Raw genomic sequence first — 20,310 nt, 5'->3', positions numbered from 1 at the left:
ACACTTCCTAAATTGACAGCATTGAAAAGCACACACAGGACTGTAATTCTGTTCCCTATGCTTTGAATTCACCTGGCCACAAAATCTGTTTTAACATTGCCTTTAACTACGTCCTGCTGTGACAGACAGATGTGTGATAACCACATTATTTCTAGAAAGATCATCCCGCCTACAAGGTCCATCTGCAAGCCCTTCCAGCTGGCATCTTTCCAAAACCAGCCTGGTTAGTACACAGCTTCCCACTAGAGCAGAAAGCAGCATGAGCTCCTGAACTTCAGAGCTGTCATCTCTTTATGCAGCTGACAAAGCATCAGGCTGTATTCGAATAATTTGGCAGCAGTGCCAATCAACCATACTGACTTGCTCTGCAACACATTGGAGTGTTTAGGAAGTGCTACTACACTTGGCAATGCTTCTCCTTGTTTCTAGATGACTATCCGTAGCACTTCACTTAGAGCTCTGTCAGAGATGACACACACATAGTTTAATAAACCCTTGTAAAGTTCATGACAATAAAAAGTGGGACTTTTTTTCATTTAGTTAAAATTAGATACAGAGAAACATGGTGACACTGATTTCAGGGTCTTAAACTGTTTTCATAAAAGTAAGCACATTTCTAATTTAGATGTTGCTGAAATTCTACCGCATTCTTTGTGCACCATTCTTTTTTGATAAAAAGCTCTTGTGTCCTTCCTGTCCAGGTGCACACTGAGCAGCCTTACTGCTCAAATATATTTTGTCTTATATTCAAAATATCTCAGCTTTAGGCAGCTGCTAATGCAAGAATGAATAATTGCAAAGATTCCTTCCTCTGTGGTAAGGTGTTGCATACTCTCTATGTTGAGATGCTTGCCCGTGCAAAAAAAAGTGTTATTCTGGCTGAAGAGTACTGACTGCATACAAACACAATTTATAACTCCTAGAGACCCCTTTCTCCTCCTTTCTTGGAAACAGTGCTGTCCCTTCAAACAGCTGCTCTAAAACTGCACTACAGCGCATATGAGCCAAATTCTTGTCACTCCGAAGCTGAACATGCACATGAGATGCCTGTGACAGGCTGTTAGAGGCAGCAATCTCTGCCTGATCTGCCTCACACACTCTTCAACCCCAGGCATTGCAAGAGACCATTTCAGCCAATGGTAGAGCTAATCACAATAGAAAATGAAAGTGTACACAGGCTGCCTGTGTGGAAAGGGGTTAATGAGACCAGTCCTATCAGGGGTTGATAGAGTTTACCTTCTCTAAACACTTGCAATTTTACAATGACACAAAGAAGGTAAACACATTAGAAAAAACAAATGAGAGATGATGAAAGTTAAAAATCTAATGGGTTTTGTAAAAACTCTGTATTTCTCTCTTTATGTGTCCATATTCTCTGCAATGGATGCAAATCACTCAATGCCCACAGTCTGATTCATGAAATAATATTTGTAATAGGTGAATAGACCTAATAAACCAGGCATCTACTAAAAGAGCATATATGCTAAGATGCTGATCCTTGTAATATATCAATATTCTTCCTCTAATATTTAAATATAAACTAGAACACTCTACCTGAATTCTTACTTCTAAAATTCTCATTCTTCAGGAAATCTTTAAGGTTGCTAAGATTTTGATCTTTGTGCATATATGAAAATACTCATATTATAGTTTTTGTGTCTGGGTATCTGGAGGTATCCCTCACTTAACTGTTTTTTTAATAACCATCATCAAATATTCCATCAAGGGATCATGCAATTTTTTTATTTACAACTAAAGGTATTACTTATCAGAACTAGCAGATGTAGTTTCTCAGTGAGCTACTGCAAGTTCATATACAAAAGAGAAAAATATGCCATGATAATGTTCTGTTTCCATCTTTGGAAAGCTCAGCAAGTCAACTGAATTCTCCTCTTTGAATGATAAAAGACATTCTGCAAAAGACCACTGAAGTTTAAACACATTAAATGCTTTTCCTATGAATGAGTGGGGAAAAAAAAAAAAAAAAAAAGAGATGTGACTTAGGAAACACCTGCATGCCTCTCTATGTTTATATTGCCATTTGGGTCTCCAGTTCCTATTGCAATGGCAAAGCTCAAAGTCATTGTAGGAGAGCATTGATCCAAACACAAAAACAACAGTGAGAGAAAATTCCTTTCAGATACATTTAACAACATCTGACATATTCCCTTCATTTGTGCATTAATCGGTAACAGACATTTTTGAGCATCCTGCAACAGGAGATGATTTGACTTTCACAAATTTCCCTAAGAGCAGAAACATCATCAGGAGCAATTTCAAGGAAATAATTATGGTCTAGACAGATTTATGACTTCTAAAGACCTAATCCAAAGCACATTAATGTCAGTGGAAGGACTCCCATTGACATCAAAGGCCTTTGGATCAATCCCCAACTGCTGTGGGAATGAATTCAGAGCAGTAATGATGGTGGACTAGATGCACACTTGGAGTTGAAATGTTACCACCCAGACCTCTTTATTCCTCAAATCAGATTAAAAAGTCATTTTCTGCCATTTCACAATTACTTCCAGATGCGCATCATCTCAAATGACATTTTCATCCATCTGTATGAACCAAACATGCATAGAGATAGAGAGGTTCAATACTGCCTGAACTAATAACACAAATGAAAACCACAAGGGAAAATAATGTTGGAATTGATGAAGTTCTTGTTTTAAATGTGGACTGAGAAACCCTGGACTTCATTTATTCCCTCTAACTACTTTGTGATAGAACTGCCAGGCCCACCACTTCTTTATTTACTGCCACAGTAGATCTCTTCTAATTAAATTTTCAATATTTTTCTCTAGCCCACTAAGCAAAACAAAAGAATACACATAAATCAGTGTTAGCCTCATACTTGGCAGCCTGAAAACTGTCACAAATGTCAGCTTCATATACTCTGCTAATAACAGCTCTGCTGTCCCTTCTGTCCTCTTAAATGTCTATTTACATGCCAAATAATTTGATGCATCACTCTTCTCTGACCCTGTTAATCTAGTTTCACTCCCTTAGCAGTCGGTAACGTTTTAGACTGTAAAATGAAATGTCGATGTCATGTGTGAGTGGAAACCCACTCAAAGTTTTACACAGTCAAATTCAACTCCAGGATATAACAGATCAGTCACCAACATAATCTATTACTCTGAAGTCCATGCACCTTCTATTTACTTGAGTTGATCAATACATTGGTTAGGCAAGTTTGATTATCATGTATTCATTCTGATATGTGCATGTTATGAACTGCTCAATGGTCTCAAGTTTTGCCAGGAGGTCTAAATTAGATACTAGGAAAAATTTCTTCATGGAAAGGGTTGAAAAGCATTGGAAGAGGCTGCCCAGGAAGTGGTGGACTCACCATCCCTGGAAGCATTCAAAAACCACGTTGGTATGGCAGCTGTGGATGTGGTTTTGTGGTGGACATGGTGGCTAGGTTGATGGCTGGACTTTGTGATCTTAGGAGCCTTTTCCAACTTTAACAATTCTATGATTCCACAGTTGAAATCAGCCTTACTAAGCTAGTATTAGGAAGTTCAAGATTTTCTTTAGGAAATTATATATAACAGATACTTTTTTATCAAATAACACATATTTCCTAACCCCATCTTTCCATTCCTATTGAATATCTGATCTGTTATCTCAGCCTCTGCACTCTTCTCTGCTCTTCAGAAAACAAGACTTTTTTTATTTATTTCTTCTTCAGTTACTATGTGTGAGAAACCAGATTAGTAGTGACTGGGTAATCCTACTATCTAGATTCAAAAATTAACAAGGTAGAGAACAACTTGATGTTGTTAGGGAAAAAAAAAAAAATACACTGATCTTTGGTTACTAAGAGTTTCTGGATGAGAAGGGGATTCAGTTTAACAGAGGAAGGCAATATTGGCTAAAAGTATCCAAGGAATTAAAATTGTTCATAGTTAATATATTTTCTGGGCTATATCTGTAACTGGAAATGGTGCTTTAGGTATGTTGTACTCACCACCTGTGATATAAGCAGTTATTTTTAACATTGTTTCAACTTGATTTCCTCAAGAATCAAAGCTTATGTGAACAGACTGTATACATGTCTGTAACTTTTCATACTCTCGAGTCACTCCTTTGTGTAGAACGGAAAAAGTGAGTCATTGAGCTCTCACAAGTGCCATGGAAGTAGGTGTCTAGAAAAAGGGGGAATCCTACTGTGAGTCTAATTAAAGGCCATCAAAGAATCACTGGCATTCATTCTTCAGCTGCAAATACACAGGAACTGCTCAGGGGGCTTCTTTTTAAACAGGTGCTGCTCTGGTATTTTCTACCACGAAAAAATAACCCAGTGTATTTGAATACACCAGACACTCTCTGTTTACTCAAAAGCATTTTTTCAAGGCACACCAAGAAGGAGCAGCAACATACTTTAGTCATGATTTGGCACCATCTTTTAGATGACTTGACATTCCAGTGCACTTGTTATCAGAAGCATATGAGAGCACTGCACTTGGAATATACAGACTAAAAAAGTACAAGTCCTTAATTTTAAATGTGTTGGCTTTCATTAGTTTAACATCAATAAACAAAATGTCCATCAATTCCCAAAGGTAGAAGGCAACCTTGGGAATCATATGTGTGAAACCCATAATGCATTAAAATATATGCAAAGCATGCTGCCGGGGAATTTTCCAAAAAAAAAAAAAAAAAAAAAAAAAAGGTAGGGATTAATTTCTCCAGCACCAAAACATGACATTACTGTCATATTTTTTTCCATCTTTACATCTTATTGGCACAAATATAAACAGATAAATCAGATCCTTGAACAAGATAGAAATAAGAAAGTAACTTTGCTGGCAATACTGAACTTCACTACCAGGGAGATTTTGTCTTAACATGCACCTTTTATGTTTTCCTCTCTGCTTGCTTCCATCACAGCTTTTTAAAATTTTTAATGCCTTTTCAACTCATTCAAGGCAAAATTCAGTTTGGCCACCTGTAGTCTGCTTCAAGTCACAGGAGATGACACAAACCTACACACTACATTCATAATGGAACACATAGTTTAGACACTTTCCCAGTTTTTAAACAGGTATTTTCACTTTACTGGAGTGCATTAGGTAAGGTGAGACAGTCACTTTTGCCCTACGAAAATATTACAAATGCAACCAGACATCTCCTATGCCGATGTTTCAATGCAACCTTACACACTACAAAAACCAACCAAACAAACAAATCAACAAACAAATCAGGGTAACCAGATGAGCATGTACATAAACCAGTGCATTAAGTATACTTTTCTTTGGGTACAACATATCATGGTATTACTCTTATGATGAAAACATGGGGAAAAAAATCAGTATGAACTTTTAAAAAATACTTTAGAATACCAGTATAGCTCACTTGAGAAATATAAATGTACATGACTCTGAAGTGATGACTCCTTATTAAATGCATTCCTGCAGAGAAAGAGAAAGCATTTGCTCCTAATGTTGCCTCCCCCTGCAATTCACATCCAGCAATTAAATTAAGTCAAAGAAAACACTTCAGTTTTTACATCCACTTTCAAGGAATTAAGCACTGATATATAAGGCAGTGCAGCTACTTCAGGAAAACTTGTCTTCAATCAGAGTGTCAAAGGCAATATATAAGGCACAAAAATAAGAAACCTCATACTTATTTTGCCTTTCTTTCAGACTACAGCCATCAGGGGGAATGTGACTGCTGCAGCAGAGGAAGGTGAACAAGCAACCACCAAGAGTTCTCTTGCTACCGCAAACATTGCTTTGAGATTGGGGGAATGCATGTGGTTAAGAGAAAAATAATTTCCTCTTATGACAGGTGAATTCCCTTCCTGTTTTATTATTACTATCCTGAAAATTTATGATGAGAAAAACCATTGCTTTCCTCTTCCACAGCTCTGCAATATTTTAAGTTATTTCTGAACCTTTCAAAACTCTCCCTAGACCCAAATACTAGCAATACATGCTTGTGGTACATAAATATTTGTTTATGCAAATATATTTTAATTCAAACATTTAATCTTGCCAGGTAAACACAAGAAAAATAATACCGATATACTTTTTATGGAAGACTTAGTTCATGGTTTTAATTTCCTGTTTATATTAGCTTACCTCACTTGAAAATACTAACACATCCTAAGAAGTACATTTTTTTTTTTCTGGTTTCTCAAGAAAACATTTGATTACTACCATCTCATTAGAGGCATCAGCTTTTCATTTGACCAAGATTTAAACTGAGGGAAGTTATGGAAAAAATGGGGCTGATGTGTCTCTGCAGTACTTAAATACCTGGTTGCTCATATCTAAAGTTGTTTTTATGCTGAATATCGATATGCAGTTAGAAAGAGACAACATAAGTGCTGGGGCTCTGCAGAAGACTCTCTGAGCATTTGTAAGCTCCTTGCTCATTTATGCTGCTAGAGTCTATCGAACAACTCTCACGTCGGCACAATCAAACCACCAAAACAAATGGCTATAAATACAGTCAAAGCAAGAGATAACAATAAGCAGGACAACTAAGTCCTCATTTGAAGATGAAATGGCGTTTTTGAGTGAGCAGTATGTGATTAACCTGCTGTATATGGGGTCAACATGATTTATTCTCACAGCTATGCAGTCAGCTTTAGTCCTGGAGCTCACTTTCTGTCAGAGACAAGCCTTTCTCAAATCAACCCTCCCCTATGTCTTGCTAACACTTGGAGCTCTTACTTAGCAAAATTAACTGTCATGTCCTTCATCTGAATTATTTCTACCCCTGCTTGAAAATAATTGTTAGTCTAACAGACAATTTACCCAAGTGCACTTTCTTCTTTCCTGTCCATCTTTCTGCTGCCTGCAACGCTTCAGCACTCTGAAAGTAGATCTTGAAAACCACAGACAGAAAGGAGGAAAAATGAGGTGTCCTTATTTTGTCTAAATTCTGAATATTGCTAGAACAATACTCTCTTGGCTCAATGCCAAAGAATAAAAAGCAGCAGACCATTACATTTTAACACAATCAAGTGGTTCAAAACAGACGAATAGTACTGGCTTTGGACTTTTAATAGAAGCACCAAAATTCATTTTAAAAGCTACTTTGTGTGTGGGGACAAACCTCTTACCTTTTGTAGCTATTCGAACACACTGCGTTTTGGTTTCCTGTTAAGAAAAGAAAAGTAAAGAAGACAGTCAGAACAAAGGCTTTTTTTTCCCCCTCCCCACTCCATAAATTCATCTTAGATCTACTGATCAGCTGGTACTACCCAATGAGTAGTACCAATGAGGCTCAGGAATTTTTTCTTGATTGGACTGCACTGTCCAAGATAACAATGAGGAGAAAAGGACAGCCCAAATATAGCAAAATTTAAAGTTATTCAAATGAAATGGAAATCATGCCATAAAAATACAAAGAGAGGGTGAAGCAGGAGGAAAAGGGAGGAGTGGTGCTCCTATTTATTTCACAGCACAGAAAATCCTGAGCTTGTGTTGACCTGAAACAGCACTGTGCAGCAAAGAAGATACATTCAGTCAGCACTGTCTCCAAAATTATATCTTGCTACATCCTGACACTCTTAAAGAGTCACATGAAGCACATGAGCAACATGCTCCCTCATGCTTCTGGGTGTGGAATAATCACAGATGCAGCTCAGATATCCCTCCACGCTTGACACAGTTAATCTACAACCTACACAATCTGCCCAGGAGACAGTGATTTGACAACAATGTGGTTCAGAAGATGTTGCACATGCAAAGACAATTTGTGTGTATTTTACCACCCTCTCCTTTCCCCTCGGAAGTTTGATCAGCAATTAAAACAAATGAACAGAGAAATGACTTGGTTATGCAGTTTGGACAACTTGAACAGACAAGGGTCAATCATAAATGGGGTTTCTGACCTTACTTTACAATGTGCAGTCATTTTAAAGGCAAACATACTGAAATGGCATAAGGTTGTGAGAGACAATGCAGCTGCTATGGTATTAGATCACACTAAACAATCTTAGCATGAAATTTGAAAATATAATAATGGCAATTTCCCTCTATAAAATATGCTCACTCTAGTCCTCCATCCCCTAGCGTTCCGTCCCTGAATACATATCCTGGCATCTGTCTCCTCTTGAAGATTCAAAAGCAACAGGTAAAATATGTTTATGACAGTCTGTAAACAGAAAGCTCTTGTAAAGAACTAGCAAAACTCTAAATTGAGGTGCTCTAAATGTTTAGTTCGGACATTTTTTCAATCAAAATGAAAGCCCTGCAAAGTTTACTAACATAATCTTACCTATTCTACCTAGTTATTGGATTTACTTGTCTGTTTCTCCTCAATATGTCTTCAAGGATCACAGAGTAACCTCCTCTCAACCCTACCATGTACTTCAGAGCCCACTTTACTTCCCTCTGCCTGTTTTGGTGATCTCACTGGTTTACAGCAAAGCATCTGTTTAAATATTATGCAGTTCAGAGGTTATCTTACAACCACTAGATCTCTCATTCCTGGCAGAATGCAGTGCAGTTCCCCTCAAAACTCCCCCTTAAATCCCTGTAGGAACAAAAATTCAATGCAAAGTTTCAAACATAATAAAGAAATCTGTTTTAGGATTAAAATCTCTCGCAAACTGAAATCAAGTTTAAGTATAAAATACAGTGTTCTTCTCACATTTTCTACTTATCTGTCAAAATGTAAAAGCCAAAATAGGTATCTATGTTCTTATTTAGTACTTTCATTTTACTTTATGAAACAAATTTCCTTACAATGCAGTCTACTGGAAATCCACAAAAACAAAGGGAATTATTTTTAGCAGGTGAGGGAAATATGGATGGGTGCCTATCAGTCACTTTTTATTTTGCTTTGTTCACTTCATACAGGTCTTTAAATAAGAACTCAAAAGTGGGAATGGTCTACTGAATCAGGAAAAAAAAAATTCCAGTTTTCAAACACCTTTGTACCCATTCTGACTTCATGCATATCCAATTTTTGTAATCATAGGTTCTCCTAGGGTGACTTTATGATGCTTGTATCCCCAATTGTCTGTTCTGTCCATGCTGGATATTGAGCTCTGCACCTTTCAGACTGGTTCTGAGAGCGAATTGGGGTTAGTAGAAGTGCTCAGTTTGTTTTCAGAAACTGCACTCCCTCCTCCACATTCCCTCTCCTGGACAGTGTTGTCTGCAGCACAGACAGTGGGAGAGAGCACTCCTTTGCTTTTAGTTAGTTTTTAGCTAGCTGAGGCAGAGAAGTTCCCCAGACTGTGGCTTTTCTTTTTCTTGGAACTGATCAGCCCTGCTTTGGACCAAAAAACCCAGAAGAGCACTGGGACTTCACACCTGTGGCCCACCAGGGCCCGGGATGGCATTTTCCAGTGCCGGAGGGACTGATAAGAGACTGAGTGAGCCGAGCTACACCCCACAACAAGGACTTTCTGAATGGGTCATCACTTCAGAACAGCAAGAGGTTTTATTGTTTAATATTGTTAATTTTTTAAATGTTTGTGAATACTTGTTAAATAAACAAGTTTTTTCCACTTTTCTCAAGGAAATCTTTTCCCAAACCAGCTGGGGGAGGGGCCGCTTGAATCTGCTTTCTAGAGGGACTCCTTTGGAAGTTTCCTCCAAATTTGCCCTAAACCAGGACATAGTTAAATGTTGAGTTTTTCTTCAAAATACTCCAAGGCCAGGCTGCCTGTTATCAAGGATTTGTTTAGTCACCAGAGAGACCCAAGCATAAGGAAGGGCAAACACTGCTTCTGCTCCTTTCCAATGGTTCTGGTGGATATCAGTGATTATCAGTCTAGTTGTCCTTTCTGGTTCCTGCCTGAACTGCGCGGACATTGCAGTTTTCTAAACTATATGTCCAAATATATAATATTAAATTTTAAATATCTAAAGTTTTCCTGTCTACCATATTTTCCATTCTCACCAATCCTTTTCCTCTCCCTCATTTTTCGTTTACAAGAGGAAAAATCATTTGAGAGCAACAGCCTGGGGCTTGCAGAGCCACAGTTGTTCTTTGCACCTGGAACCTCAGAACTTCTCTCCCTGACACTTTTCCTCCTTCCATATGCATACAGAGCCACTAGCAGTACTCAGCAGCAGAGTTAAAAAAAAAAAAACCAAGTAGGTAATGAAGGTGAAGGATAGCCACAATTCTACTGCACAGCAGTGCTGCAAGCCTGATGTATATCTTATCAGAAAGACTCTCAAACTCATGGTGGGCCAGGGGTTACTTTTGCTCAAGAAAATTTTTACTTTTTATTTAATATCCAGTGTGAAAGTCTTAAAAAGTTTGCAACATTTCACTAGCCCACTGAGCAGCCCACATTCTCATTATCCTGCAGTAATTTAATCTTCTGAAGAGTGCAGGTACTGAGAACTGGGGAAAGTACTGTGGATGTTATTTACCGCGGAGACAGAGTCACAGTCCTGAAATTACTTCCCTCAGACAATTACTGTGAGATGCATTAAACTGTCATCTAGCAGCAGCTACTATGAATCGAGGCTGATGTGAAATGTGAATGGCGCACTGCCACTCTGTCACAGCACGCAGGGGATTTCAGCCATGCCACTGCCAACGCCTCCCACGTCCAGCTCCGACAGTCCTAACTGTCACCACAGGCATGTCTTTGTCTCCTTCCAGGAGAAAGGTGTTGTCAGCACTTGCCTTCTCGACGCTGCTCATGGCCTGGAAATAGATGTTGTAGCCTTTCCGAGGAGCCAGCGGGGGGTTCCAGAAACCTTGGTACGTCCTGTTGTCACCCACGGTAAAGGGGGCTGGCTCTGGCAGGTTTCCTGGGGGCAGCTGAGCAGCAAAGTAATACGGTGACCCTCCATTAAGAGCAGTCTGATAGGTGACAGGGATCTGGTAGCACTCCATAGCACCAGTTTCTCGCTTAGTTCGGTGTGGGTGCAGCTCTTCAACAACAATCTGGTAGGCACTGGTGAGACACAGGAAAAAAGGACAAGACAGAAGATGGATGCAGAGAAGAAACAAAGGCTGAGAATATAGCAAAGCTATTTATTTCAGCTGTTGGAAAAAAGCAGCAGCCTTTTTTTTTTTTTAATGAAAAACAACAATACTTTTTTTTTTTTTAATGAAAAACAACAATACAAATCCATACATGACCTCTTACTTTCTTTTAAACCTTTTTTCTTTTGAAGAAACACAGGAACAACTGTGTTAAACTACAACAGATTAAACTCTTGGCTGATCAGAAGCAATCTGAAGTTACTATTTTCCTTTGAAACAGTATTAGAGAAAGTTGAGCTTCAAGACCCAACATAATGACTGCCTCCAGGCTGTGCTTGAAGCACCAATTTGCAGTTGTCATATCATTAGAGACAATGTGCTGACAGGCCACTCCACCTTTTGACCTTGCTGCGGCTTCTATCTTGTCTCAGAGCTATGCAGATCTAAAGTACAAGTGACACGCAGTAATACAAGCACAGATGGACAGAAATCTGCCCATTCCACTGAAATAGACTGCCTAATTCTTTTACAGTTGTCAATGATAAAATGTTATGAATTGCTGGAGCAGAGAGTATTCAGCCCATCAAAACACCATCTCAACCTCCCAATACCTCTGTTAAAATGGATTATGGCTTGGTCACTTTTCAAAATCACCTGCTCAAAATAGAACAAGTAATTATATTTCTTCTTTCTCCTTTAGGGGAGCTACCTAACTGCAGGATGTTACCAACTCATTATCAGCTTCCTCTGCTTTTCAGAAGTACAGAATTTACGCAGAGAGAGCAGAAGGCAATCCTTCATCTTATAAGGAGGAAAAAAAAGAGGTTTAGGGGTTTTAAGACAAACAAACAGGAAACTTGAATCTTTTGAAATAAACTGGCAGACTTGTCTGTCTCGGGTTTGTTATAAAGCTTTCTAAACCTAAAAGGTAAAATTCAACCAAGTGTCACTGCATTGCTGCAAGGACTCTGAAAGGCAAAGACAGTCCTCCTCCTTTCAGAACTTATGGGGCAGCATTAAATTATTTTGTCAATTTTCTCTGCTACTGCTGCCCAGAAAACCCAATAACCGCAGTGGCAGAGATAAAGTATGATACTGGAGAATGGAAGAAAGAAGAGAGGAAATAAAATGGGAAATTAGTTTCATGTCTTTCTTAAGCTGAAAGAAAATGTTCGCATCCCTTTTTCCTAGCATGTAAAAATTAAGCAGGAATGCCTCTTTCTTCTCTTTCTATGCGCCCAAGAAGAATATACGAATTCATGTCAGTTTTGAAAGTACAGGTAGGAAGAAGAATGTAAAAAGAAAAAATAAAGCTATGCCTCTGGATATCTATTTCTCATAAACTGACCATGAACTGAGCTCAGTTATACATCAGCTTCTGTGGTAAATCTATGTATTAACCATCTGCAGTTAATGGGGACTGTACCAACAAATCACTTGCACAAAACTCCTCTATATCCAGCATACTTCTTTATGCTTCAAAATAAATATACTAGCAAAAATCCCTAAAAGCATTGACATTTTAAAAACTTGACAGGATGAAAAATATTTTAATTTTTTTTTTTTATTTATAATGCCCCAAGCTAAGAAATTACTACTGGCATCTCTTCCTTCCCTGACCTGGCCCTGGACCCAGGCAGGGTAAAAACAGTTTCAGAACTGGGCAGACAATCAGCTGGAGAGCTCTGGGACACAAACACCACATCTCTGCTGCCTGAGTTCTGCAGTCTTCTCTCATCAGCTGCCAGTGCTCTGGGACAGACACAAATTCTGCTCTCAGAAGTGACAGAAGAGCAGGAAACTTGTCTGTGACACCCTGGGAGCTTCAAAGGAGAAAGCCAGCAGGGACAGAGGAAGGACATTGCAATGTCTGCACGTGACAGAGGCAACGGTCCCCTGGAACAGCCTGGTTTGTCACACAGCTCCGAAAATGAGATCTACCACAGTTACCAAATCAACCCCTCTTACCCCCTCCATTTTATAGAATAAGGGATAAATGGGGTATCTTCATTTTAAGGCATATCTCCTTCTTAAGGATCAAGTCTCTTTGGAGACTAAAACAAAAAAACAAAAATGAAGGGCATGAGAATCAAACTGGTTAAAAGCCTCTTTTTAGAGCATTCTTTAAAACAACGCTATAATTTTTGAGTGGGACATAAGAGGTATGGCAAAATTTTAAGCATGAGACCACAATAAAATGCGCAGGTTCTGAAAAACTTTCAAATAAATTAATTTATATAAAATGTATTCCAAAAATGCTTTTTGAACCACTACCTATGAAAAGCTACAATATGCGAAAACTAAGACATAGATATAAATATTGTAGTCATCCACAATTACACAACAGAAAAAATAGCAAATGACAAACTGTTTTAAGTCTCAAACAAAGCTTTATTTTATTTTTTTTTCATGCATTTTCACAAAGTATATTTAAATAAAAGATTTGCCTGCTGTCTTTAGATAGGTGATCTGGCACTCTTTTTCATGCAGCACTATAGGCTAACAAGACATGGAGGAATACAGTCATTTACCTCTGGGCCCTTTTTGATACCATCTGTTTAAACCCATTCACTAAACGCCGCAGTGGCTCCAGAGCAGCACTGTTCCTCCATGTGCACATAACAATGTTCGGAAAAGGACACCCTGCTGTAACATGTGGCAAAACAAGCCAAAGCTAAATCTGCAACTTGCAAAGTGGAGTGCTCACTGGCTGCAAATATGTTTTGATATCAAATATTAGTGAAAATTTAAATATGTGCTCTGCTTATCCCTGTGTCTTTACATATAACTAATCCTAGCTTCAATTATCTTAGGTTTTCTATACTTTTTTTTTTTTTTCCCCCTGTGCTGGTGAGAATTCAGTTATTGAGAGAGTTTTTCTGTGACAAAAGCTGAGGGAATTCCTACAATGGTATTTTTTCCTGGTCTTTCCATACAACAAAGAAGGATTAAAAAAAGAAATAAAGAGAGTGTAGTGGAAAGCTTAGATGAAAATATTCCTTCTTCTTGATGACTAAAATAAATTCTGAGCTATTCTGAAGAGTAATAAAAATTTCAGAACCTGCTACATAAGTCATCAGGATCATAAAGGCCAGTTGTCTGAGACAGCCAGGTAAGCAGAGAAATTTTGACGATACAGCAGCAGAAGAGCTCCTCAGCTGCAATTTTCCATGAAGAAATAATTTCTGGTGACAAAACCTTTCTTCTTTTTTTTTTTTTTTTTTTTTTTTTAATTGTTAAATTGAGAAAACTTGTATAGTACCTTGCTATTCACCAAGACAACTGCAAACAGGTGAAAGAGTTTTCTGACTACAGATCTTCCTTTTTAGCTCTCCCTAAAAATTCAGGCCCCAAAAGAGATATGGCAGTGGTGAATGTTGTTCATAATTTAGCCCTATTCTGATTAGATTTTAAATACCTGCTAGACATTTCTTCCTATGTGTCTAGTGGAGATACATCTTCCTCTCCTCTGACAAGCACCAGACTGACTGACAAGCCCAAGCTTCAGCCCCAGCTCTTGGAATTCTAATTGACAATGATTGTTTTAGTTGCTTCCTGTCATGGTCACCTTAATTAATCTTGTTGCAAAATTAAAACAACCAAATTCTTCGTAAGGAAGTACAAGAAAAGCACTTTAATCATTAAATAAAATAAATTTAATAATTAAAAATTTACTCTGATTCTGATGTACACTCTTTGTAAGCCTGATCTGCAGTAGAATTTGAAAACAAAAGATTGGTTTTTTGGTACTCCATTAGGAACCTTCAGAAAAACTACAGCAACAAATCACATCTTCAAATGAAACACCGAAGCACCATTGATTCTACGGACTGGAAGCTCATCCACAAGATTGATGGTGAAACAATACATGCTTCAAAGTGAGCCTGAGCCATCCAGCTTTTTCTCCCTTTGCACTCCTTGTTTGTAATTTTGTTTTAAAACTGCAGAAGGCCATAAAGAGTGCTAGGGATCGCACAATAAAACCTGACAGTGAAGGTATGACTAAAGTCATGTTTAAAGTATGACAACTGGGGTAGCCAGGCTGTGTCTTAAGGTAATAACACACATAGATGATACTTAAGGAACATCTGTTTGCTGAGGGGCTGTGCTGGTGGGGAGGCTATGATGGAAATCTGATCATAGCATAAGTCCATTTGTAAAAGCAAAAGGGTACCAGAATAATTTTCTTTCCTCTTCTTTTTTTTTTTTTTCTTTACCTTTTTTTTTAACATGAACCAACTGATATTAAATGAAATTACTATCTACAGTCCCAGAGATTACAGGACTGGGTAGAAACAAAACTTTTCAAAAAGCCAGATGTATCCTTCAGGTTCAGGCTAAAGAATGGCATCCGTGTCTCTTCTACTCCATCACAGCTGCAGTCACAGTGATCCATTTTTCCCCACCTACCTAGAAACACTCATTATGGCAGTAAGCAAGCTTCTAGAGGAAACAAAACTGCAGTGTGGATGGAGAGAAGCTTCACTAAAATATATCATAAAGTTTAGCAAAATGCATTGAATCAATTCAGAATTTCAGTGTGCTACATTTATCTCCCTATTAAGAAGCTGCTGAAAAGTACCTGACTGCAATATGAATAACTTCAGAAAAGGCAATAACACCATGTCTTCTGTATTCCCCTGGAAAATGCTTCTCATTCCAAGTAAGGAATAAAACACCTGGTTGATTTCAAGAATAGAGCCCAAGTCTCCAGTTATGGTAAAGACTTAGTTCCTTGGCCTCTTGATGCTAGAAACTTGATGTTAGGTTTTAGAAATTGCCTCAAGTGGAGAGGGAAGATGACCGAAAGGAATAAAGAAGTATGTTTTTTTGAGAACACAGTCACACAACAGTTATTAATAATCTGTGAAACTATCACTACCATACTGTCTATTAACATTTAGTACATAGATCCTTTCTGCCATCTGCATAGGCCACAGTGACAAGCTCATGCCATTGAACTGAGGATGCTGTGAGGAAAACAGACAGAATAAATGTGAGCTGGTGTGCTGCAGTTTTACTCTGCAGCAAGTTACTCTGCAGCAAGTACAGAGCAGAGAAATCAGAACTTCTTGAGCTAGGCTGGGCAATTTTTTAGCCCCGTGAGTAATTCTCTAGCCACATCCCATCATGCTACCAGCTCACAAAAGAACCACCCCTCCAGGAGAGAAACCCAGGACCCAAGATTGACCCCCTGAAGATGTGTGGTGGGACTGAAGGTGGAAGCCTGCTGCTGTCAGCACAGGAGTGCCCTGGAGCAGCTGCTGTAAAGAAGATGTGCACCACCGCCGTCAGTAGATCCCAGTGGTGACCAGCAGACATGCTCTGGGCAAGAATTTGCCTCAGCTCTCTCAGGTGGCCAGACACAAGACTGAAAGGATGTGGCATGGATTACATGAAAGACAGATATCACATTTCCCAAACAAGGACAGCTTTCATTAGGGCCAGCAGCAGGACACTTGGAAGTCTTGAAAAGCACCCACAAAGGCATATAGTGAAATAAGTTTAAGCACCTGCAGATTTCAAAATGCTTTCAGAACACAAGTTTGGTTTCCATGGTATTAATTTTAAAATTTCCCTATTTTAAGAATCCAAGTCCTGTTCTGAAAGCAGTCCCCTTCCCCAAAAATCCTAGGTTTGCCCCAGGGCAATTACTCAGAAACAAATAATCAGTGGGATTACAATTTTAAATTTAACACATTAAAATCTCCTGTAAAGGGGATTAATCTGGATTACCTTCTATGACAGAACATAGATAAATAACTTGATAATATCAATCATAAGAGTGATTCTATGATAAGCACATAAAAATGCATAGAGGTATGTGGCTCATCCCTCACAACATTCATGTAAAACATGCATTCCTCTTAATGGAAATAGACTTAAGAAACAGTTAATTTTCCTCTGCTTTTAGGGCTTGGGCATGACTTGACATCAGCCAAGCCTTGGTAGCAGACTTGATGTAACACAGAATGAAATGCATTAGCCCACGTTTCTCTAAAATGTCACAAGGGTAATAGCATGAAAACCTGATGCTCAGCAGCTAATTAACCCCCAATTAGTCAACCCTGCCCCTGAATATTGCTGATGCAGCCACATCAGTAAAACACAAATGGAATCAAATAATATCATAAAATTTTTATACTAACAAGTAGAAGTAAAGAGCAGGATGTGGACTAATCTTTGCAAACAAAATTAAATTATCTCTCAACAGAGAGCAGAAAGCAAAAGACCCCTCAAAGTTAACATAAATGAAACATTTTAATATGATTAGAGGACACACCAAATAAAATTTAATAGCTTGCTACATGATTCCTAGTAAGAAGCACTCTCAGAAGAGAAAGGTCAAATAGTTTGTATTCATCACTATTATTCTCCCATTTCCCCATAGCTTACAATTTTCCAATCAGACACATTTGCTATAGAGTAGCTGACTTTGAAGCACTGGAGAGGAAGTGTTATTTTCAAATCTACCTCCTGACAAACACCTTTCAGCCTCATATTTCAGAGGCACACTGAGAAAGTAAAATGAAATTATAATGGCTAGAGGGTGGTTCTGGGGACTTTATATCAAACAGGTCAGGTAGTTGGAATGATTCAGGTGATGACTATCTTTTAAAAAAAACCCGGCCAAACCCAGATTTTTTTTAATTACACATCTGTTGGCAAACTAGGTGTAGGTAAGAAAAAAAATAGTGATGTCAAATGAATATCACTCAGAAATGAACAGCTTTATGTATGGTGACAGAACAAATATTCAACTAAAAATTAAATATTTTACTTTTTTAAAAAAAATATATATATAATATATAATTATATTATAATTATATATAGTATAATATGTATAATATGTGTGTGTGTGTGTGTGTGTGTATATATATTTTTTAATTATTATTTTTTTTTTATTATTATTTTTTTTACCTGATAGGTGCACCTTTGGCCTGTGCAGGTCTCAAGAGTACAGTTATTGTAGTAGCAGTTTCATTGAGAGATGCATCGACTCCTTCATAGTCTGGTAAAGTGGGAGCTGTTTAAAGTTGAGTGGGAAGGAAAAGAACAAGAAACAAATCAGTGAAAACACTTTGAATTTTTATGAAGTTCTGGCTGTTTGTAATACAGAACAAAGCCACAATCTTTATCAGCCATGTGAGTATTTTTAAACAGTTTTTCCAGCCAGGCACAATCGTTTACTAAGGCATGAATGGGACTTAATGAACAATTGATAAATCTATCCCTAACCACTTCCCATCGAATCATGACACCTCTCAACTTGAGACAGTTTTATTCAAGAAGGACAGAAATAGAGGGAGGAGGTGACTGACAAGAAACACTGAACTATAAAACCCCCCACATTTTGGCCTCAGTTTCTCTACCCTGCAAATAAATGCTGTCAGCATGTCAAACACCCAGCTTCTACCATCCTCCCACAATACCTTAAGAACCTTTCATATTTCCTCTTGACCACCGTGGGAAATAATGCTAATACCAACCAGTGTGCAGGAAAATGTGACTTATATAAACATGCATCTGTGGATTAGAACTGGATCAGGGAATCTATTCCCATGCCCATTCTTAACAATGGACGGCCAAGCTGTTCATTAGTCAGCTTCAAAACCACTATGAAAGAAAAAAATCAAAGTCAAAACCAGAAGTAGTTAAGGAACTGATTCACTAGTCATGCCTTTATGGCAGCAATATTATATATGTTGTGGGTGGGATGGCTGGTGTTGGTCATTATTTCAACCATCCAGCTTTAATCTGCTGTTTGTTACAGTCCTCATTGATAATATTGTAATAGGGCTGACTTCAACCCTAGTGCAAGGAGAGAAACAGGATTTTCTATGAATCAGAAAATAATAGATATCTAATAATTACCTATTTTTCATAAGTTTGAAAGCTATCTGCATGTTTGTGTTTTTTTTTTTTTTTAATATGTGGCTGTATCAGTATAAAATCATTAATGAAGACCATATATTTCAAAATGAACTTTCATAAAAAGATGCTTCCCAGCAGGACATCAATCTTTTAAGTCATAATAATTTTACAATACTATATCAATATATAGAAGAGCTCTGAAAGATTAAAAGCCTTGCTTCATTAGTCCTAGATCCTAGATGAACACAAAACCTGCTCTTATTTCAGGAAATAATATTTTATAGAATTAATGTTCATTTAATGTTAATTTTAAAATTACTGCTTACACCATGTTCTCCAGAATCACAGAAACCACTTGTAAGTGTTAGTCAAAAGGAATAATTTCACCCCTCATTAAACTAAAGTTAGCATTTTCTGAAACATGCATTGCTCCAATAAGGTACCACTCATGCAGAGTAGAAGTAGACAACAGTTCAGAGTAAAGCAAGACAGAAAGAAGAACAGGCTGAAGTTCCAATACAAGGGGTGTCACAGCCTGCCTTTGAGCTTTCCTACCATTGACCATGTCTTGCCAACTAAAAACACTCTGCCTAGAAAGTTGTACTATACTGGATTCTGGACAAAATTCCCAAAATTTTTGTGTGGAAAAAGAGGGCATGTCTGAAGAAGCTTGAAATCACTGCAGTCCTAAGTAATCATGTTGAGGCACTTTTTTCTCAAAATACTGAAGTATCAGACATGCTAGCAAGATATCCACCTCTTTTCATTCTCTTCTACAAAGAGGTTAGAAGATAAGTATGCAAGTACTACACCACCATCATATCTGAACATTTATGAACTAGAATTTGTTGTTAAGAAACAAAAGGACCCTTAAAACAACCTGAGTAAAATATCAGATTTCAAAACAATCTAATAGCTACGTAATCAGAACAGAACACATCATTTGAGGGGTTTTTGGTGCGTTGGTTGGGTTGTTTTGAAGGAACAGGGGTATGAGGAGGAGTGCTAGTGTTTATATGCTGGAGTGGAATTACACAAACTGTTCCAGTTAGCCATGAGAACTACAGCATTTCTTTTGTTACATAATTCAAGGAGCTCTGCCTTGAATTTTCTCACATTTTGATTCATGTGTGTGTTTTCATGTACTATGAGGAGACTATGTGAACAGTTTCCCACAAAAATCTTAGGTGCATTCTGTTATATTATTAACTTCTCTTTACAGGACAATCTGCTGTGTTTTATTATGACAGATAATGAAGAAAATAGCCTGCTTTATGCTGTTTAAATTGTAAATGACTGACTTCTTTGATCTCTGCCAAGCTCTGAAGTCATGACGTCAAAAAATCAAGTTTCTCTGAATATAGAGTTGACTTATCTTCCACTATCAACAGCATAAGCCACTATCTTATTCTTTGAGAATAACATTGAAATTCAAGAAAATAAAAATGCCAATGCATTTTATTTGACATTAATGTCTTCTAGACTTTACAGTTCATTATTAAG

General features: G+C 37.8%; 1 protein-coding gene across 4 annotated transcripts in view; it reads right to left on the bottom strand.

Moving 5' to 3' along the window:
- PTPRK (protein tyrosine phosphatase receptor type K) overlaps positions 1–20,310 on the bottom strand; it is a 388,737-nt gene that overhangs the window by 63,815 nt on the left and 304,612 nt on the right. For all 4 annotated transcript variants that reach the window (XM_058419621.1, XM_058419620.1, XM_040057700.2 and 1 more), the window contains exons 11-13: positions 17,854–17,959; positions 10,627–10,900; positions 7,091–7,127 (exon numbers count right to left, since the gene is read on the bottom strand). In XM_058419621.1, coding sequence (XP_058275604.1) covers positions 7,091–7,127; positions 10,627–10,900; positions 17,854–17,959 — 417 coding nt within the window. The remainder of the gene's footprint in view (positions 1–7,090; positions 7,128–10,626; positions 10,901–17,853; positions 17,960–20,310) is intronic.

This window comes from Hirundo rustica, chromosome 3, assembly GCF_015227805.2.
Source record: "Hirundo rustica isolate bHirRus1 chromosome 3, bHirRus1.pri.v3, whole genome shotgun sequence".
Taxonomy (NCBI): Eukaryota; Metazoa; Chordata; class Aves; order Passeriformes; family Hirundinidae; genus Hirundo; species Hirundo rustica.
The sequence above is the reverse complement of the archived record's forward strand: the minus strand, read 5'-3'. Positions and strand labels throughout refer to the sequence as shown.